Source organism: Podarcis filfolensis (genome assembly GCF_964270895.1).
Source record: "Podarcis filfolensis genome assembly, chromosome: 12".
Lineage (NCBI taxonomy): Eukaryota > Metazoa > Chordata > Lepidosauria > Squamata > Lacertidae > Podarcis > Podarcis filfolensis.
In genome coordinates, this window is record NC_139614.1 from 47,379,557 (window position 1) to 47,402,536 (window position 22,980).

The 22,980-nt window shown below is 42.1% G+C and overlaps 1 protein-coding gene across 3 annotated transcripts in view; it reads right to left on the reverse strand.

Moving 5' to 3' along the window:
* Positions 1 to 22,980, reverse strand: part of DPP6 (dipeptidyl peptidase like 6) — a 491,459-nt gene that overhangs the window by 375,560 nt on the left and 92,919 nt on the right. The window contains exon 1 of one of the 3 annotated variants that reach the window (XM_083579469.1): positions 15,944 to 16,190. The exons of the other annotated variants lie outside the window; for them this stretch is intronic. Coding sequence (XP_083435595.1) covers positions 15,944 to 16,030 — 87 coding nt within the window. The 5' untranslated portion in view covers positions 16,031 to 16,190. Of the gene's footprint in view, positions 1 to 15,943; positions 16,191 to 22,980 lie in introns of those variants that run through there. 3 annotated transcript variants of the gene reach the window in all.

Consider the following 22,980-nt stretch of genomic DNA (forward strand, 5'->3'; position numbering starts at 1 on the left):
ATCATTTATGATACTGTAGCATATATATATAAACTTTAATTTGCACATTTCCTTTATAAATGTAGTGTGTGCATGGCTACAAAAAAGCAGGCTCTTAATAATTAAACATCTCTATGTTATTTTTCTTATATTGCCTTAACAGCCTCTTTTTCATAACCTATCACTGAATTACAAAACATTAAATATTCAAAACTGAGATACGAGAACATGAGGTCAACAAAGCGGTCTTCTACAATGTCTAATAATGATTGGTGTGTCCATGTAATCATTCTTAATATCCCTTAGGTTCCTTTGTTTTGCATGATCAAATATTCATTTGAAAAGATAAGCACTCAAAAAACAACAAAAGCAGACTCTTTGTGGGCATCATAATGGGCTTTCTAAATGCCAAAGAACTACTATATATTTTTATGCATTAGGAATGTTTGTTTTGTATAATTAAACATTTTATTTTTAAAAAGCTAAGAAACAGAAATAAAAAATATGATATTTAGTAGGGCTAAAAGCCCCCTTTCCATAAATAAAACATGACTGCATATTTATGCGTCCTTTTAAAAATTGTTCCATAACAGTTAATGACAACCATTGTACAAAGTTTGGTACATCGGTGCTTGATTACAAGAAATATACTTTCTTAAAACATTAAAAAATAATAATTGTCCTCCCTCCAGACCAATTAACAATTACAGTGGTATCTTGGTTCTCGAACTTAAATCTGTTCTGGGAGTCCATTTGACTCCCAAAACCATTAGAAAACCAAGGCATGGCTTCCAATTGTCTGCAGAAGCTTCCTGCAGTCAAGCAGAAGCTGTGTTGGATGTTCAGCATCCAAAAAACATTCGCAAACAGGAACACTTAGTTCAGCAAATAAACTGTTCGAGAACCAAGGTATGACTGTACTGGTGTCGTAAGGCTCATTAATGAGAGACTGATGAAATACTGGAAGGCTTGTTCACAAAAATTATAATATAATCATGAAATGCTATTAAGCAACTATATTTTCCTGACCTGACTATATTTTCCTGACCTGTTCCTGGAACAGAAGCAACTTTTATGCAGAAGGTAGTAGGGCAATCTGGATTATACCACACCACTCCATTATCAGCTGCACAGAATTTCAGGCTGTGTACACCCCATGCAGTTATGGCACATTTCCCCCACACCACAAGAATTCTGAGAACTACAGTGGTACCTCGGGTTAAGTACTTAATTCGTTCCGGAGGTCCGTACTTAACCTGAAACTGTTCTTAACCTGAAGCACCACCTTACCTAATGGGGCCTCCTGCTGCCGCCACGCCGCCAAAGCCCGATTTCTGTTCTTATCCTGAAGCAAAGTTCTTAACCTGAAGCACTATTTCTGGCTTAGTGGAGTGTGTAACCTGAAGTGTATGTAACCTGAAGCGTATGTAACCCAAGGTACCACTGTATAGCTTCTTAAGGGTGCTGAGAACTGCAGCTCTGTGAGCAGCAAAATACAGCTCCCAGATTCTTGAAAAAGATGTGTTTTTAAAGTCCTTTGCATGGTGCATATGCAGCCCCAGTGTGTTGGATGACTCGATTTAAAGTGCTTTAAAGTCCTTAACTCAGAAATAGGGAGTTCTCCGACTTCCAACAGGCCATGATGTCATTTGTCCTTTGAAGAGCAACGTGAGTTCTAGCCATGCTGCAAAGAAAGATCCAAGCCAATCCAAGCCAGACTTGAAGTCACTGCCAAATAACTGATCACCACTATCTTCAAACAGTGCTTTTGACAGGAACTGGCTACACAGCTGAGTCTCCTTAACAACTTTGGCCCAGTATGCCTGAAAGATCTCCTCCTTCCCTATATACCTACACAGACATAAAGATCCTTTTCATAAACCCAGCTCTATATGCTTCCGCTAAGTGAAGTGTGATGGGTAGTTACAAGGAAGAGGGCCTTCTCAGTGGTGTCACCCCAGCTATAGAATCACCTCTCTGGAAAGGCTCTTCTGGGTACCTTCTCTACGGTCATATCAGCACCAGGTGATGACCTTCCCATTCACCCAGGCCTTTCAAAAGCCTTTAGAACACATTTCAAGGTTGAGTTTATTTCAAGGTTGAGTTTTCCTTCATTTTAGATCATGCGTTTTATCACTGTTTTTAATTTTCTGATTCTGGATAGAAAACGTTTTAGACTACATTTTATTTTCTTGCTGTATTTTGTTTAATTTTTCTCTTCTGTACGCCCCCCAGAGAACATATGTTAACGGACAGCCAAACAATTATGGTAAATAAAATATTAAAGAAATAGATGCCATGACTGGGGACATGTGTTCAAAGCTCTTTTTCAGGCTTGGTTGGACCAGGAAGTATGGAGATGGGTTTTTTATTATTACTGAATGAAGAAGTCACTTCCGTCTTATCTGTCTGAGGTGCACAATCACGGGTATTCACTGAGGGTTTCTTTTCCTCATTTGGTAAATTGGGGCAGCCATAATGGAGGTCTGTTGCCAAAGCAGACAGGCTGATAACTTTCTAGCAGCAAGCTTGCTTCCTTTTGCTTTCCTCCAGCTGTCTGCCATATTGCTCCATCACTAATCTTTGATGGCCTATATAAGAGGAGTGCATAACCCCCAAGCCATACCTGCCAACAGTCAAGATTTCATCCAGTCCTCTGGGTCCCATCAGCTGTTCAGCAGAAACTAAAGGTTTTGATGTTGTGCAAAAAGTGTAATTGCAGCTCCTTTCTCTGCAAAAACTTTAAGCAGAGGGGGAAAATGCTTCAACAGGCTTGTGTTTCTTGCAGGAAGTAGTCTACACAGCTTGTAATTGTATGCATGCAATTTTTAGAATACAATTGCATTCTGACGTTTGAGGATTTCCATAGCTGCAAGGATAAGACTTGCAGTTCTGCTGTGCATTGACCTTATTCATGTTCTTCAGCTGGGATTACTGAGACTTCCCCACTTTTTACTCAGTAAAGACAGATAAAGATGTTTGAGCATATACATGTGTGCCTTTTTAAAAAGTCTATGAAGGGAATGGAAGGTAAAACTCAAGTGGGGTTACTAAGAATTAAATATATGCCTCTCTTTCTATGGTAAATAGCTTTGTGCGTGTGTGTATGAGTGTGTGTTACTGTGTGTGTGGATCTGAACACACCCACTACTGGAATGTGGCCCTCAACAGCTTTCCACTGGAGTAATGTGGCCCTTCGCTCCAAAAAGGTTTATCACCCTTGGCTTATGGCATTTGCATTGTCACAACCAGGTTTACCTCCTCTCCATCTCCACAGCAACGATTATTCAGTTGGTCTGTGCTTTGGATCCATGATCAGCTATGCATCCTCAAAAGAAATTTGCAATGCACCCTGATCATCTGTGATTTAAAAAATGGTGGAAGCAAGACCTAGCGGCTGGCACAAAAGACCTGGGACTCACTCCTCCCCCCCGCACAACCCCCCCCCCAACATTTCTGCACTCCGGACTGGGCAGACATGCAATGCTGAGGAATTGGCAACTATTACAGGCTTAGGGCAAAATTTCTAGGGTGGATGCAAAATATTCATATCCTTGATGAAACAGCAGCTGACTAACTTTCAGAAGAACCCACATACATACACAATTTCCCTGGAGGTCTGTGCCATGGTAGAGAAAGTTATGCCTTGCTAAGAATTGTGTGTGTGCAATACACACACACATTATATGTCTCCAGGCCTTGATCTTTCTAAGACATAAAAAAGAGATATGTAAGCAATATTCCACCTACACTCATCAAGAAGGAAACCTCATGCCTTCAAGTGCTCCAGCCAATAGTTGCAAAAGAAACGAATGACTGCAGCTTTTTAATTCTTAGCACTTTATATTTATTGCATGGTATTGTGTTGCTGGTAGTAATATCACATGGGTTTTCATGATGGTTCTGTGCTTAGCCTGCACGCTTTCAAAATGGATAGCAAGAATCCTTGAGGAATGAGTAGATAAGCAAGATTTCACACACACAATGTTTTCATATCATTTTTGACTGAATAAGTGCTATATTCACTGTTTGCGCTTCTCCAATACACAGAGATCTCTCGGCCTCATTATGCACAGCACTGCTGAAACAAGGAGGGGAACCCATGTACTTCAAGCACCTCAATCAAAAGCCTTAATATAGTTCGGAAACACTGACTTCTGTGATTTCATTCCAATTTCCACTGCACAAACACCACATTAAGAATTCCACAGGAAATCGGGTGTAGGAAGGACTGGGAAGGAGAGCAAAGTGCCTCATTTTAGAACACCTTTATGCAGAAACAGAATTTCAACAGGAAAGCAGAGAACAGGTTTGGTTTTTCATTGGATTAGCCCACCACCATGGCACTATCTTTCTAACCAATCTAGACCCTACTTTAATGTGCACATAGGTGCATGCACACATGTGTGAAAGAATAGCTACCTTTCATTTCAGTGTTCAGCTAAAGAAATATACTGCATAATAATACAGAGGTAGTGTAATGTGGTGGCAAAGAGAGTGAGCAATGCATCAAAAAGTCTCTGGGTAAGAGATTCCCTGTGCTAAGGGCTTTGTAAACCAGTCATAGGCAAACTCAGCCGTCCAGACGTTTTGGGACTACAATTCCCATCAACCCTGACCACTGCTCCTGTTAGCTAGGGATGATGGGAGTTGTAGTCCCAAAACATCTGGAGGGCCAAGTTTGCCTATGCCTGTCGTAAGCCAGTATCACTAAGCTGGTGAATATGGAGAAAACAGTGTCCCATGCAGAGGGGGTGGAATTAAGGATCACTGAGATAAACATCTGTGAAACATCTGTATATGTAAAACACACAGCATATGAATGCTGAAGTATTATTATAATCATTCACTTAATCGATCAATCAAACAGTCATTTTATTTGTATGCCCCCTTTCCAAAGCTAAATCATGTTCAAGGTACCTGACAACTTATTTAAAAATTACATAATTACAAACATAGCAAAAATGGAAATAAACAATAAACATCAAAAAGTACACAACCAAACTGAACAGTTTCCACATAAATCGTAAGAATATCGTAAGAAGATAATAATAATAATAATAATAATAATAATAATAATAATAATAATAGCAAGACGACTCCGCAAAACAAGACCCCCTAAACATTATCCTAGCTCAAGCCCAGCACCCTCCGCTTTTTGTAGTTGGAGTCAGTCAGGGCCCCACCCTCCCAGGTCAGGTGGGGAAAGGCCTGCAAGGCAGGCAGCAGGTCTTCCAGAACTCACAGCCAAGATGGTCTCTGGACTCTGGATGGTCTCTGGCAGCCTCAGCTTCTGCAGCTAGAGTCAGGCCTAGTCTTAGGCTCAGTCAAGAGGAAATTTGAATATGAATTTGAAACCAGCTGTGACATTCAGTTAATGAGCATAATCTGTATCGCTTCTAGACAAAAAGTATGGTTTGGGATGTAAAACGGGATAATTCAAGACTGTGCAGCCACAATTTTAATAGGAGCTGTACCTCATTTGCAAGTACTGAAACTTTTTGCCTCAGAAAACGCAATTTCATGTTTTCTACAGAAGTATCCCACACAAATGATTCACAATTGCTTTCCATTTTTATTGCTTATTAATTGTACTGTCCCAATTTTATATTCTTCCTTCTCTGTAACTGACTGTTGGAAAGGTACAGCCAATGAGACACTGTAATGGCAGCCAAATTAGTTTCCACTGCACTTCATAGGCAGACAGAGCCAAGTTGAAAAGGGATTCTAACTATGCCCACAATATAAAACTTCATACAATGTAGCCAGAAGCAACACAAGCTGTTTGATCCTTGCTTTGTGGGCAGAAGGACAAAAATGCAAGCCACAGTCATCTCTCCCAATTTCATGCTTTGGGGAGAAATGTTGTTGAGCTAGTAAAAAGGCATGAAGAAACACTTGGGAACATACTCTGTATGCTTTAAGGAACAAAACTGGTGGGGAGGGGGCTGGCTAAACCTTGTTCTCAAAAGTGTTGCTGAAATGTGTACACCATCCTCCCTGATCAACAAGAACATCGGTCTTAAAAAGAGCACAATAGAAGTGAAACAACAAAATATCTAAAAGCAATCACACACTCTCAGAGCTAATAATTTCTGTTCCAGGGACAGAAACTTTCAACCATCAGATGCCTGGGTAAACAGGGAGGGCATAAAAAAAACTGGGGACCCACCACTGAAAAGACCCTGTCACCAACCAGGTAGCAGCAATTGTCCCCGCCCCCTCTTTTGCTTATGCTAGAAGGTATTCAATGTCAACCCAAGATATTTAGCTGCCTGAAGCATTATTCAGATGGTGCTAATTCTGACTTAGGAAGAGCCGAAATGAATCTCCTTCCCTGCTGCAAATATGAATACTAGTCTCGCTGCATCATCCAGAAGCCAATTCCTACCTTCATGTATTGTTCCCTTCATGGTGCCAGAGAGAGCAGGATGTTGCATAGCATGGGTAGCCCTGAAAGCATTATTGCTGCATAAACCACAGCTTCCCCAACCAGCCTTACACAGATGGCATTATAATACACATGTGTAGGACGAGGGTGCAATGCAACAAATCTAAACACACATATCTGGAAGCTGCACTAAAAGAACTTATAGCTCATGGTTGGCATGAATGAAGGGCAGGGTTCAGTCCTTGGAATTTCCTTGAATAATAGGCCAAGAAAGACCTATTTGAGAGTTGTCAATCAGAACAAGCTATGGCTTCTGGTCCCGCCTGCCTTAATGGGGGCAGCTCCCACAACAGCAGGGGATCATTGGCAAATGAAAAAGAAGAATAGCAGAGGGTAAATCATCTTTGCAAATTTCCCCCAGGGATGGGGAATAGGCTTCACTCTCAGTCCATCTCTGTACCTGGCTCTCGCACTGGCATGGAAAGGGAGGCGCCGAGTGCAAAAGCACTTCGCTTGGCGAAAACCGTCCTACACCGCCATTAAGAAGCAGAGACTCTCTGTTTAATTGGATATTTAATTGGCTTTAAAATACTGGCATGTGGTGGAAAAGGGCTGCAACAACATACTGCCAAATATGCCAGCTACATGGATCAAAGGTTTGAACTGAGATAAGATTTTATTTGGCGTGAGAGTCATAGAATCATAGAATCATAGAGTTGGAAGAGACCACAAGGGCCATCGAGTCCAACCCCCTGCCAAGCAGGAAACACCATCAGAGCACTCCTGACATATGGTTGTCAAGCCTCTGCTTAAAGACCTCCAAAGAAGGAGACTCCACCACACTCCTTGGCAGCAAATTCCACTGTCGAACAGCTCTTACTGTCAGGAAGTTCTTCCTAATGTTTAGGTGGAATCTTCTTTCTTGTAGTTTGGATCCATTGCTCCGTGTCCGCTTCTCTGGAGCAGCAGAAAACCTTTCTCCCTCCTCTATGTGACATCCTTTTATATATTTGAACCTGGCTATCATATCACCCCTTAACCTCCTCTTCTCCAGGCTAAACATGCCCAGCTCCCTTAGCCGTTCCTCATAAGGCATCGTTTCCAGGCCTTTGACCATTTTGGTTGCCCTCCTCTGGACACGTTCCAGTTTGTCAGTGTCCTTCTTGTACTGTGGTGCCCAGAACTGTACACAAGTACTCCAGGTGAGGTCTGACCAGAGCAGAATACAGTGGCACTATTACTTCCCTTGATCTAGATGCTATACTCCTATTGATGCAGCCCAGAATTGCATTGGCTTTTTTAGCTGCCGCGTCACACTGTTGGCTCATATCAAGTTTGTGGTCAACCAAGACTCCTAGATCCTTTTCACATGTACTGCTCTCAAGCCAGGTGTCACCCATCTTGTATTTGTGCCTCTCATTTTTTTTGCCCAAGTGCAATACTTTACATTTCTCCCTGTTAAAATTCACCTTGTTTGTTTTGGCCCAGTTCTCTAATCTGTCAAGGTTGTTTTGAAGTGTGATCCTGTCCTCTGGGGTGTTAGCCACCCCTCCCAGTTTGGTGTCATCTGCAAATTTGATCAGGATGCCCTTGAGTCCATCATCCAAGTCGTTGATAAAGATGTTGAATAAGACCGGGCCCAAGACAGAACCCTGTGGCACCCCACTAGTCACTCTTCTCCAGGATGAAGAGGAACCGTTGATGAGCACCCTTTGGGTTCGGTCAGTCAGCCAGTTACAAATCCACTGAGTGGTAGCATAGTCAAGACCGCATTTTACCAGCTTCTTTACAAGAATATCATGGGGCACCTTGTCAAATGCCTTGCTGAAATCTAGGTAGGCTACATCCACTGCGTTCCCTTCATCTACCAGGGTTGTAATTCTGTCAAAAAACGAGATCAGGTTAGTCTGACATGACTTATTTTTCAGAAATCCATGCTGACTATTGGTGATCACAGCATTCCTTTCTAGGTGCTCACAGACTGTTTGCTTAATGATCTGCTCCAGAATCTTCCCTGGTATTGATGTCAGACTGACTGGGCGGTAATTATTTGGGTCCTCTCTTTTCCCCTTTTTGAAAATAGGGACAACATTTGCCCTCTTCCAGTCTGCCGGGACTTCGCCTGTTCTCCAGGAATTCTCAAAGATGACTGCCAGTGGTTCTGAGATCACATCTGCCAGTTCTTTTAATACTCTTGGATGCAGTTCATCTGGCCCTGGAGACTTGAATACCTCTAAACTAGCCAAGTATTCTTGCACTATCTCCTTAGTTATTCTGGGCTGTGTTTCCTCTGCTGAATCATTTGCTCCAAATTCTTCAGGTCGGGCATTGTTTTCTTTATCGGAGAAGACTGAGGCAAAGAAGGCACTGAGGAGTTCAGCCCTTTCTATGTCCCCTGTTTGCATTTCACCATCTTCTCCTCTGAGTGACCCCACTGTTTCTTTGTTCTTCCTTTTGCTACAAACATACCCATAAAAGCCTTTTTTGTTGCTTTTAACCTCTCTAGCAAGCCTGAGTTCATTCTGTGCTTTAGCTTTTCTGACTTTGTGTCTACACGTGCTGGCTATTTGTTTGAATTCCTCTTTGGTGGTTTCCCCCCTTTTCCATTTTTTGTACACATCCTTTTTTAATCTTAACTCAGTTAAAAGTTCTTTAGATAGCCACCCTGGCTTCTTTAGGCACCTTCCATGTTTCCGTCTCATTGGTATTGCCTGAAGTTGTGCTTTTACTATCTCCCTCTTAACAAACTCCCAGCCATCATGAACTCCCTTTCCTTTTAGTATTACTGTCCATGGGATCTCACCCAGCACTTCCCTAAGTTTTATGAAGTTGGCTTTCTTAAAGTCAAGAAATTGGGTCCTAGTATGCTTGGCTGCTCCTTTCCGCTGTATAGTAAACTTCAGAAGAGCATGATCACTCGCGCCTAATGATCCTTCCACTTCTACCCCACTAACCAGGTCATCAACATTGGTTAGGACCAGATCTAAAATGGCTGTTCCTCTTGTTGCTTCTCCCACTTTCTGGACAATGAAGTTGTCTGCAAGGCCAGTGAGGAATCTGTTTGACCTTATGCTCTTGGTTCGGGAGTCGGTTCGGGAGCGGGAAGCCCGTGGTTTGTTTATTCTAAGCTTCTTTTATATATTTATGATTCGGCAACCCTCTCCAGAATATAAGATAAAAAGATATTTACAAGTGAAGAAGGGACATTGGAGTAGTATTGCTATTAGCAAGCAAAAATGGAAACTGTGTGTGATCTGAAATGAAGAAAGGAGTGGGAGGGGAAGCTGAAGTACGACTGTGTTGGAAAGAGAGAGTCATTCCCCTCACCTCTGTTGTTTTAAAACAACAGACAAGGAAAAAGAGACTGAGATTTGTGTGTGCTACTGACAGAATGTAATCTAAGATAAAGTTTAATTGGGCCATACATCTCATGCTGGAAGGAAAAGAATTTGGGGGCTGTGATAAGAACGCTGCAGAGATTCTGGGAGTTGGAAGGGAGTATCAAATCTTTTGAAAACTGCCCACCTTTTCCTAGGCTGAGGGGGAAATGGCAAAGATCTGAAGCATGTTTTACTAGTGAGACAGAATGGTTTCTAGCGGACTTTTGCCTGTTGTTCCAATACATCGAAGTAAGGGATGGAGAGATAGGACCTCTGAGAAACTTTGAGATTCAAATCTGCCCCAAGCCACGATGTGAGAAAACAACAGCTGGGAAGTGAAATAATTTGGCTATTATTGGGGGTATATTGGTAAACTAATAAAAAAAATAAAAAAATCAGAACAAGGTATACACAGCTGAAAGGACTAGCATGGCTCTGTATAAGGCAGCTTCATATGTTATTTTTCAAGTTCAGAGATGTGTGCCTTGGAATATTAGCTGCTGAACAGCAAACAATGGAGGGGGCTGTGTTCTTGATCCACCTATTGACATCCTAAAAGTACTGGGAGAGGCACCATTTACAATGGGATACTGGACAAAATTGACCCTTTGACCAAGGAGAACTGTTCTTACGTTCCTGAGGAGCTAGCCTTTTTGAACCTATATCCCTGACTTAACAAGTTTGTAGACTTGTCTTCTTCAAACAAATGGGAAGACTTCAAAGAAAGCTAGCAAAGTAAGTTCATTTTTCTGAAAGACTTTCTCTACTTGCTGCAGTCGGTTACACAAATTGTCTCCCTAAATCAATATTGACGTATTTTTCTCCCTCCATCTAGCATGGAGCTATTTTTTATCTAATGGCGCAGTCTGCTGTTGGGAGAGGTTTTTTCTCTGCTGCAATTTTTTACATGGAACTGGAATTCTCTTTTCCCCCATGCGGTTCAGGTGCTCTGAAGCATATTTTATGTAGTGACTAAATGTACAGTACTCCAGTCAGACATCCATATCAAAAGCTCATATCGGTCTTCAAATCTATTTCCAGGACTATATATACTCCATGATCATACTACAGGAACCTAACAATCTCATTCTCAGCCTTTAAAAGTTTCTAGTCCTTAAGACTACAAGGAAAGATTTCAAAGTGTGTGGTCAAATGTCTGGTGAAGTCTCAGAAGCTGATGGGTAAAAGCAAGTGCATATTGTACATATGCATGATTTCTTATGATGAACACAATGGGCCTAGCAAAAGTGCTCCCTGTATCTCTTTGAGAATAATGCATATTTAATGCAATTATGTAAAGTATGCACATTTGCATAATTTATACAGATCACAGAATTAAATTCTGTTTCAGCAGAATTTGAATCTGTAATAAATTTTAATTAATTTTTTTAGCTCCCCGTCTATATTATTTTGCTTATTTCTAATTGGCCAGTACAAAATTCTAGCAATGGCAACACATTTTAATCGATAAATAATTTGTTGGGGAAGTACATAATATATTAAGAACTGAACATCTATTCTCAATACACACAATGATTTCTCAAAACAAGCTGAATGAAACCAGCCACACACACACACAATAATTTATCATCCTACTCCATTACATCCAGAAGCAAGTCTTATAAAAGACAAGCAAACAACAACATGATTTTGTGTCTCGTGTTCACTGGGATCAATATGACAATTACTAATGATAAATAACATCCAATAGTTGTTCACAGCTGTGCAATAGATAATACCTTGACAGGTCTCGTATCACCATCAAAATAATTAAATGTGCCATCAAATATTATTAAAAAGCATTTCTACACATTACCCAGGCATGGCCTAATGCATATAATGTCAACTCAAAATCTCATGAGGTGAAATATTTGTTTCTTTTCTTAAGAAGTGCCTGCCTACTAGCTTGTCTTTTGGTCACAATTCGTCCTGGTGCAGTGTCCCTCCTCCACTGTAGAGAGCATAAACACAGAAGTTCTGTGTGACAAGGGCTGAGAGACACAATCCTTCTCTGTGTTGATCTCCACCTTTTGTACAGAGCCCTGCACAGTTCTTACCACCTCCATTTCCAACAGAGATCAGTGCTCTCATTGACTTCACTATGAGAAATTTACATTAATGCAGCAGGAAAAAAACAATTGTGGCAAACGCAAAGCATGTGTCTCTGAATTCACGGTCTCCAGTGAGGATGGCAGTCAATTTTGTCCTTTCTTCATGCGCATCCACCTTTACTTTCTCATACAGAAGTGAAATACTTATTTTGCAATTTCAAATATGCAGCAATGATGCCTTTACTGAAACATTAGGCAAGCACTCTGTTTGCATTCAGAAGTTAGTAACCTGGAGGCAGTACTCCTGAAGCCCTATCGCTCCAGCAAACTCACAAGCTGGTCTTAGACAAGGTGCTATCTCTCTCAGACAAATCTGAAGTCTCTCACCCCTTCCCGGAAATCCACAATAATGGAATCAATGCTTACAGGACTGTTGCAAGACTTACTTAGAAAGTATGCAATTTGCTCTGAACAATCTAAGGCACTACACACATGTCATGCATTATTATTTTGTGGCTTGACTTTCTAACAGTTAGAACCTGCTTCACAGTTCCACATAACATGGAACATAAAGGGGATATAATCAACAAGGCGGAAAATCTTCCTCCTACCCTCAGCATGAATGACCACAGTTATCTAGTGAAGTAATTTGCCTCCAGTTGACTGTGTTCCTGTACGCACTCAGTTTAGTTCCTCCCACAGAATGGATAGCTCCCATTGATTTATTTGACAGAAATGAAATATGCAGTCTGTCATCATGAATCTGTCCATCAAGTGAGAGCACCATCAGATGCTCTTCTCTGTGTCCTCACCTTTAGAGACACCTTTAGAGGGTGGGTAATTACAAAAAGTGGGACGCGGGTGGCGCTGTGGGCTTGCCGATCAAAAGGTTGGTGGTTCGAATCCCTGCGAAGGGGTGAGCTCCCGTTGCTCGGTCCCAGCTCCTGCCAACCTAGCAATTCGAAAGCATGCCAAAAAGTGCAAGTAGATTAATAGGTACCACTCTGGCAGGAAGGTAAAAGGCGTTTCCATGTGCTGCTCTAGTGTCGGTGTTCCGTTGCGCCAGAAGCGGCTTAGTCATGCTGGCCACATGACCCAGAAAAACTGTCTGTGGAGCAAACAAACGCCGGCTCCCTCGGCCTGTAAAGCGAGATGAGCACCGCAACCCCAGAGTCATTTGCAACTGGACTTAACTGTCAGGGGTCCCTTTACCCTTTACCTAATTACAAAAAGTAGCGCTTTTTTGTGTTGGCACCTAAGCTGTGTCTCTTCAGCCTATCCACCTGGTTTCATCTCTTTTAGGTGCCAGGCAAAAGTCCATCCCATGCTGTAAATAGTACTCAATATCATGTGTGTTTGGTTTTTAAGCTGCACCTTTTATCTCTGCCCCTATTCTGTTTTTTACTGATATTTAAAGTTGAAACAGTATGTTAATGTTTTGTATGACTTCCTGTTTGGAAAACATCCTAGCTCTGAAAGGATGGGAATAAATCCAATCTATAAATCAATACAAAAGCCCCCTTTGCTAATATTCATGAATAGTTGTGGTTTAAGGTGGTTTGCTTGCAAAAGTGCAGCTCACATCATTTGGTAGCAAACAAAATACATACCTTCATTAAAAACAAAGTCAGTGTTTTTTATAAAGCTTTGCTTTCCTGGGCTGAATGCTAAAACATGCCTCATCAATTTTTAAACTTTCCACTTGCAGATACATTCTGTCATAAGGTAACATTTCCAACAAGCCAGTTGTAATATGCATTCCAAAACTACAATCATGTGAGGAGTGAACCATGTGCCCACAGGAAATAGCTTTGAATCAGCTCTGTGTACAAGGGAGAAATGAACTTGGAAAATGCTCTGCCCCCCCCCCCACGCTACGTTTGCCTCTGACAAACCTACCTGCTAGCTTTCACTTGGGAAGTACAGTGGTACCTAGGGTTACATACGCTTCAGGTTACAGACACTTCAGGTTACAGACTCCACTGACCCAGAAATAGTACCTCAAGTTAAGAACTTTGCTTCAGGATGAGAACAGAAATTGCAGTGCGGCGGCAGCGGCAGCCCCCATTAGCTAAAGTAGTACCTCAGGTTAAGAACAGTTTCAGGTTAAAAACGGACCTCCGGAACGAATTAAGTTCTTAACCCGAGGTACCACTGTATTTTTAAATCCAATGATTTGGTTTGGTTTGGTTGTTTTGCAATTAGACCTGCAGGTGACAAATGCAACTTCTGGTAGTAAGGAACTTTCAGATTTATACCAGGTAGCAGGAGAGTGATCTGGGAAAGAAATCCCTCCTCTCCCCCTTCAATAGAAAAATATTTTATTAGCTGCAAGAGTAATAAAGCAAACCTGCTGATAGCAGGGGATATTACTAGAGTAAAGAGAGACAATAACCACGTTTTAGGCTGCACTGCAGCGACACAAATACACTGGCAATGATTTTTGTCAAATCATTTATCTGCCTACCTCAGTGTAATTTCAAATTATTGGCTGTGAACTACTTTGCCAAGGGAAGCTTTTTTAAAAAAAATATGCCCCTGGGGGTTCATCTCGCAGAAACAGCAGGTAAGGAAAGGATTAATATATCCCTGCAGCAAATGCAGCTCTGGAGAGTTCCTTTGTACTGGCCTCCAGCTTAGCCTGCTGCAAAGAGAGATGGGAATTGTGTGTCCAAATGTAAAGGGGACGCACAAGGGGAGGGTGCATGGAGGGGGTGACCTTTCAGCTTAAAGGCAAAGGCTGTGCTCCCCTAGCCTGATCCAAAGGAGCAATCAATATTAATTAAGTGGTGATGCAGTCAATAAAGGTGCTGGGCTTGAGGTTTAGGGGAGTGGTGTTTGGTGAAGTGATTTAGGACTTGGCCAAAGGACTACTCACCGCAGTGCCGCCTTCTGATGGATTGGCCAGTCCTTGGGTGCTGCTTTCCTGCTATGTGACCCTGGGCCCTACTGTCCTGAGTGTGCCTCACATCTTTTCCTAGCAGCCTTCCTGCCTCCAGACTGGAGGCTAGGGCTGGCGCCTCAAACAAATAGGTTTGGGTTGATGATTTATCAGGTGAGAAAGGAAGACTGTAATTGACTTCAGAAACCCAGGAGCTAAATTGCTGGCGGAGCTGTTAGAGAAGACAGCAGAGGTTTCAAAGAAAAGCTATATATGCCTCTCTGCCTTACGTATGTTGCATGAGAAGAGAGGAGCCCCAAATCGACGATGTGTGTTCTTGCATACGTGTGCATGTTCTTGTATCACAAAGGATGAGAAGCCCCCTCTCTGTGATTTTGTTTCCAGGGTGTGTGCATGTTTAAAAGGAATGATTTCCCCACCCGCCAAAGCAGCAGCAGCAGCAGCAGCAGCAGCCTTGCGGAAGTACAGAGCAAAATTGCTGATCCAGAGCTTTACAACAAAAAGAAGGCTGTTGCTGTTGTTAGTTTAAATGAATTGAGTAATTCATCTCTCCCTGCTCTCCCCACCTCCCCTCTCCAGTTGCTCAGCGCACCTCTATACATCATGCACTAAATTTCAGCTGACTCCTCGTTTTAAAGCCTTGGGAGGAGAGAGAAAAAGAGAATGGGGAAGGAAAGAAAAGGGGGAGGGGGGAAATGAATTTCCATAGTAATTTGTAGCTGAGCTGAAACAGAACAACTGCAGACTAGAAATTAATTTATTCCTTCATTCCATGACATTCTTGCGAGCTCCTCGCTCTTACTCTGTCCTCCGCCTTATTAGCATGCACTTAAACACAAATTGAATTTTGAATAATTCCTGTGTCTCTAGCAAAGTTCCTTTCCCCTGGCTTTTCTCTCTCACGCCCACCACACCCACTCCCCCCTCCGCCACCCATCCCGAACTGCTGCTGTATTTTCCTGTGCAACACTACAGACATCAGCAAATGCAAAAATGCAAAGGCAAAAAACCCCACAAGTTTAACAAAAAAAGAGAAAAGTTTTAACTGTGTGTAACGTGCACTCAGTTACTACTACTCTATGCAGACCAAAGGAAACACCCATGCATTCAGGATATGCATTCTTAAGACTGCAGAGAACATAGAATTTATTTTGCAACATTTATTTATTTGTTTCAAGAGGGACATTTCTGGATGTAGTGCCTTGGAAACATGCAAACCAATGGAAGAACAGTTACCTACCAGTTTACTGATGGCAGAGGCTGCTGAAGAAAAGGTGGTGCTGGTAGTAGTGGTCACTTTTTGGTGCGCTGATATCATCATTGACATGGTGGCAAAAATGACAAGAGATCTCCTTTTACTCTTAAATCAGATCAAAGCCATGCTCTGCCTTTCCAACACACAAAAAGCTTCTGGATCCTCTCTTGCACTCAGCATACCTTCTCCTTTCCATTAGGAAATCATGCCCAAATAATCCAACATCTTTCTCATATGTGGTTTTGCTCCTCTTCCTCCAGGGCTTTGTAACACCAAGATAAAGTAACCTCTCTCCCACTCCTTCCCAATAGCAAGTCCACAGGAAATTTTTGTGAATGGCTTGCACAAAGATGAAATCAAGCCACTTACAGGCACAACTGCTCGCTTCACCCCAACTTAGCTCTGCAAATTCTCTCTGTGATATCTAGCTAGCTAGATATTTTACAACCCACCCACCGTCTCTCCCCCCTCTCTCTTTTCTCCTCTTCCCCAAGCCCACCGGCTCCAAATGCGGCTTATAGTCTTTGGTTGTGATAAACCCCCAACAATATTTATGCTGTTGCCTTAGCCTGTCGTAAATTATTTCAGCTCCCAGGAAGAGATAGCCCCTCTGGCTCTGCTGGGTATGCCATTTTATTTATGTTGCACTTACATACCTGAATACTGAACTCTGTATTTAAATAAGACAACAAATCAATGCTACAAGGAAGGAGAAGGGGAGAGGGAGGGAGACTAGCAAGTCACTAGGTCTTTCCTTTTCAAAGTGCTGAAATAACAAATAGATTTAAATAAACTGTTGAGCAGGTGAGAAAATATCACTGTTGCAATATAGGGGTGTGCCTCTTATATATCAGAGGGAGTGGGCAGGATACTCACCATTAACATTTCAGTTAAGTCTCTGCTATGGGTAGTGCGTTATCAATGGGGGATAACCAAATAGGATATTGCTACAGTCAGTATCTCCTGCCAACCTAGCAGTTCGAAAGCACGTCAAAGTGCAAGTAGATAAATAGGTACCACTCCGGTGGGAAGGTAAACGCCATTTCCGTGCGCTGCTCTGGTTTGCCAGAAGCAGCTTAGTCATGCTGGCCACATGATCCAGAAGCTGTACGCCAGCTCCCTCAGCCAATAAAGCGAGATGAGCACCGCAACCCCAGAGTCATCCGTGACTGGACCTAATGGTCAGGGGTCCCTTTACCTTTACCTTTACCAGTCAGTATATCTTTTTGAGCTTGAGCTTCTCAGAAAGGTTGGAGGGTTACCAGTTGGTTCCATATTATGATGGGTTTGAAGGTGTACTCAGGTGGCAATTTAGACCAACTTCCTAACCGCCTCCAAATGCACTCAAGACACCCCTGAAAGCAGCTTCATGCAAGAACATTTCCAGAAAGGTAGCTGTGTTTGCTGGTTTTGCTGCAACAGACTAAAAGCCTCGTGGGACCATGCAGACTAGCAAATTTATTATGGCATAAAGTTTTCATGAAATAAAGTCCACGTCTCCAGATGTATGATGCACTATCCTACGCTGGCAAGCAGATATATATTTTACTCTACATTGCAGAGTCCACAGCTATGTGCATATACACCTGTCAACTTGAGAAAATGCTCCATGTATCCGATGTAGTGGGCTTTGTCCCATGAAAGCTTGTGCCACAACAATTTGCTAGTCCTTATGAAGTACCACAAAAGTGACTGCTGTTTTCATAGGAAGGTTTCCTACACAGGTTACCACACTTTCGTGGCATGCAACGCAGACACTTGTCTGTTCTCAGTTGTGTACAGGCAGCAGGAAGCCACAACCGGCAATGAATTCCCATCAAGTTTTCCATGCAGCCCAAATGTTTTGCCATGCATGTTTCCTAAATAATATGTGTTCTTTAAATGGTAAGAATGCAAGAAGCGCCTGCTGGCCCACCTAAGCCAGCATCTTGCTCTCATGGTACTTATCCTGTGGGAAACTCTAAAGCAGAACTCAGGCACAAGAGCATTCTCCACTCCTGTGGTTTTCAGCAACCAATAATAGCAATGTATACAGGAAAACAGTCTTGTGGGAAGCAGCCCTCAGAGGCAAGCTTATTTCTAGTTTTGCTCTTTCTTACTTTTAATTCTTTAATTCTTGAAAACCACACATTTGTCACTGGTAAATGAAGGGGAGCTATGAGCTTGCTGGATGTTCGGAGGTGGGCAGAAGGTGGAGCTTAATTACTCCTTAATAGCTGTACTTTGTCTCATTTGCAAAATAAAAACTTAACAAAAAATGGTTACTATTAGCAATGGTTATGACAAGGAGAATAAGGAAGAATAGTCTAAATCTAAATTAAAATAAGGGAAGATTTGCTGAACAATCGATAAGAATTTGGAATACAGAAAGGGGAGGCATGAGGAAGTCGGGGAAGATAGGATATGAAATTAGGATATGAAATGATACATGTTTTTTGTTTTGTTTTTGTTTTTGTATGTTTATGTTTGTTGTATTGTGTTTATATGGAAAAATAAAAATATTATAAAAAAAAAACTTAACAAAAAAATACAGTTTATTGTATTCAGCTGAAATGAGTAGATACCACAGTGTTTTCCTTTGGTCTCAAGAAATGTCACAGCTATTCTTTCTGTAGTGAGTTGTGGTGCTGTAATAAAGGGTGGGGCAAAAGCCCTACTCTAGAAACATTTTGTAAAATAGTAGAAGGACCAAGGTAAATTCCTCTTGGTTTATCTATTTCAGTAAAAGAACAGGTGTGAATGCAAGTTAAAGAGCTGTCATATAGAAATAACCATGTGAACCGCCAAAAGAAATATCTGAGTGAAGGAAGACCCAAAGTATATACTCATCTTTAAAGAACATTGTAAGAACATGTAAAGAGCCCTGCTGGATTAGACCAAAGACTCATCCAGCTAGTCCAGCAACTTGTTCCCACAACAGCCAACCAGATGTCTATGAGAAGCCAGCATCCAGGACCCAAGCGGTTTTGTCCTTAGTTCAATACTACCCTCTTGCTGGCATGATACCAGGCTGTTGTGGCTAGAGAGAACTCGCACTGCACAATGCGTTACTTGGGTCATACAGAAAACATGTGCAGCACACTAAAATCAGAAAGGAATTACTTTCACTTGTTTTCCAGAACAATAGGTGCACTAGGATCAGGATTTGTTCTTATTGGTCTCTATCTTTCAATAGGAAGAATCGGGTCTGGATGCAAATTAAGGAATTTGTCAGATAGCTAGGGATAGATCATTGGGAAGGGCCATAGCTCAGCGAGGAGAGACTGTTCTCTGAAATCCTGGAAACCTGCTGCCGGTCAGTGTGAGCAATACAGAATTAGATGGAACAATTGTCTGACTCAGTATAAGGCAGCTTCCTGTGTTCCTAAAAGGTTTTCAACCCCAGGGATTCAAAACCCTGCCTCAAAAGGTGCGGCTCAGTCAGCCTGACCACAATAGTATCTTTTGTTGTAAGCTGGCATCTGTCTCGGAAGACAGTGGAGGAGTGTGCCTTTGGGAATGAAGTCAAACCATTGGAGAGTTACAGCACCTGCTACGGCTTTAGAGACAGATACGGGAGAGACATGTTTTGTTGCAGCTGGGGCAGATGAAGGCGTCTGGTTCTGCTGATGCAGATGCACTGTGCCATTTCTTCTCTCGGCACTCCTCCTCTGGCCATTGCTGTGGATCCACGACCTGACCGTCTGTCTCCAGGCACTGTGCTCGTCTGCAAGGGATTTTCACACAGTGGGATTGATGCTGCCAAGCTTCTCATTTGCAAACATCTTTGTAACACAGAGTTGGTCTGCCAACAGACCTGGGGATTCTGCCATCTTCCATTCTGCGGCCATGATCAAGCCAGCATAGACGTCACTGAGAGAGGAGTGTGAACATGCTGGGAATGTAAGCTTGGAAGAGCTTGTTTGAGACTCTGTTCCACCATGTGGTGCCCGAAATCTTCCACTCCCAAAATTTGCAACGACTACTTTCAAAACACAATACCAATTGTTACTTTTCTGGAGAGTATGTGCTTCCTCTTATATATAGCTTTAAAAAAAAAATTCGCAAGGATTATAAAATTTATGCCACTGTATGTGGTTGACAGAAATACAGGCTCAGGGTATAGCACAAAGGGACATGGTGCTGCAAGCTTGCTGAAGCTAACCTGGTTTAGGTCTGGTCAGTAACTGTATGTGAGACCACCTGGGAAACTGATATACAGCTCCATGAGTTCCATCATAGAATAAAAGCAATATATAAATACGATAAAATAAATCATATTCCTTAATATGAAACAAAACTGAACGTCAAGAGCAACATTTGCAGAAGGCACAATCTATCAAAGTAATCTCATGTGTAACATTTGAATGAAACATTGCAAAACATAAAACCACAGCCCTTTCACAAAATCCTTTCCGCCTCCAAACAACTAACCAACACATTCCAGATGAGGCACAAATGCAGCATGGGAAAAAAATATCTCCGACAGAATAAAACTCATCATCAGTTTTATGAGCCATTCCACCCAAAGAGAAATATCTTTATTTTAATACCCAGTTATCCTATGCTTTTTATGCATATAAGCTGCCCATTAAACGAAGCCATATTGAATGGGGAAAGGGTAATCATAATTATAATACAAACTTGATTTTTCCAGTTTTGTATTACTTATTTGGCATGCTGAATTGCTATGGCATTTGACTGCCTTATATTTCAAATGGCTCTGCTCACTTAGTCTCACACAGGACAGGGGCCTTGCACGGTTCATTCATCAGAACAAATTGACACATTAGCAGCTTGGTGCATAACAAATTGACTGGCCATTCCCAATTATCTCTACCCTCACAGTTGTGCTATTCTGAAGAAGGAAAGCATGCCCATTATGAACATATGAAGCTGCCTTAGACTAAGTTCCTTGGTGCATCTAGCCCAGTGCTGTCAATTACAGGTGTGGGAAACCTGTGGCCACCCAGATGTTCTCCAATTCCAGTTCTCATCAGCTGCAGCTAGCATAGCCAAAGATAAAGTATGATGGGAGTTGGAATCAAGCAAGATATGGAGGGCCACAGTCCCCCCCCCAGTCTACAGTGACTAGCAGCTGCTCACCAAGATCACAATCAGATGTCTTTCATACCACCCGCAACTTGATCCTTGCATCTGTAGGTACCTGGTTTTGAACCCAGAAACTTCTGTGTACAAAGTGTTTTACCCCTGAGGTTCCTCTCCAGACTACTCCGGTAGGTCAGTATCTTTAGAATGCATAATAGCCCCATCGTGTCTAGATAGCCACTTTCAGGTAATATTGTTGTTGTTGTTTAGTCGTTTAGTCATGTCCGACTCTTCGTGAGCCCATGGACCAGAGCACGCCAGGCACTCCTGTCTTCCACTGCCTCCCGCAGTTTGGTCAAACTCATGCTGGTAGCTTCGAGAACACTGTCCAGCCATCTCGTCCTCTGTCGTCCCCTTCTCCTTGTGCCCTCCATCTTTCCCAACATCAGGGTCTTTTCCAGGGAGTCTTCTCTTCTCATGAGGTGGCCAAAGTATTTGGAGCCTCACCTTCACGATCTGTCCTTCCAGTGAGCACTCAGGGCTGATTTCCTTCAGAATGGAGAGGTTTGATCTTCTTGCAGTCCATGGGACTCTCAAGAGTCTCCTCCAGCACATCTGGTTTAAAAGGAAATGCACTAGCTTGCATAGTTTTAGACTGCACAGCTGTTGTCCACACGGACTGTAAAAACTGTTGTCATGTTCTTGCTTACTTGGTTTTGTCAATTGTGGGAGGTCTGTAGCTCAGGGATTTGCATGCAAGAGATCCTTGGTTCAGTTCGTTGTGCTTCCAGGTGGAGCTGTGGGAAAGCTTCTCCTTCATTTGGTCCTTCCTGAAACCCTGCAGAGCCACTGCCAGTCAGTGTTGACAATACTGAACTAGATGTACCACAGGCCAGACTTGAAGCTGAACTGAAGTTTTCTTATTATCTGAAGTTTCTTGAGTTCTGTTCTCTGTTCTGATGGATGTTTTGATTATTATGCTGTTTTAATATTGGTCTAAAGGATTGGAACCATTTTACTGCTTCACTCAGTGAATGGTGGTTCAGATTAAGATTAAATAAATAAGACCAAGAATTCTTCTGGCTTACTTGGTTTGTGAATCACATTTGTAGACATCAACATTTTTTTTCTCTTTTAAAATAAAAAATTAAAGGTCCCTAAATAAACTTGGTGCTTCAGCCACCTCTAGATCCAAAAGGATTCCTACCTGTGGCGATGTCTGCGGGGTGCTCTTGTCAATCACTGCCAAAGTAATCTTTAATATCTTGATCTTGCAGCCTTGTCTTCCTAAGAGACTTTCTCTAAAGTGCAGAAGTAATCGCCATCAGAGCTGCCATTTGAACTGTTATCAATCCCTTGGCTTTTCTATTGGACTACTGCTAAGCCTTCCAGCATCTCTTTAAGAATGCAAGGCGCAGAGTGGGGTAGCATGTGGCATTCTGAATGCCAGACTGATATTTTTAAAATGCATTCTCCCTCTGCCCGCCCAGCCCCCAAATATTTATAAATCACAGGAGTTTCAGGTAGCCACTGTCATCATTAAAAATGGTCCTAATGACCAATGTCATGTAGGATGAAAGGGACTGAGCAGCCTTCCATATTTTGGGCAAATCCTGCTTGTTATTTTATCTTCTTCTGCCTGTTTTACTCAGAGGCAAAACAAAAGCTGGTTGCCTTGCAGAGAAGAGAGCTTCTCCTTCCCATGATCACCTTTGTACCTCCTTAATTCTGATATTTTGACTGATTTTTATCCTTTCTGTGCAGAGTTGTTTGTGCACTAGGTTAGAGATGACCACAATTTAGTGGTATATGAATTGTCGAGATTAAATAACTGTAATTCAAATAGAACAGAATACATTGTGCCATAGTGTGGAAGACTGTGATCTGCTGACCTTTGTGTCTGCTGTCTGAGATGCTAAATGTTAACTGGCCAATTTCAAGGCTCTTTCCCCTTGTGCTTCTTTTTCTTTAAAGTGGACTTGTGCAATATTAAA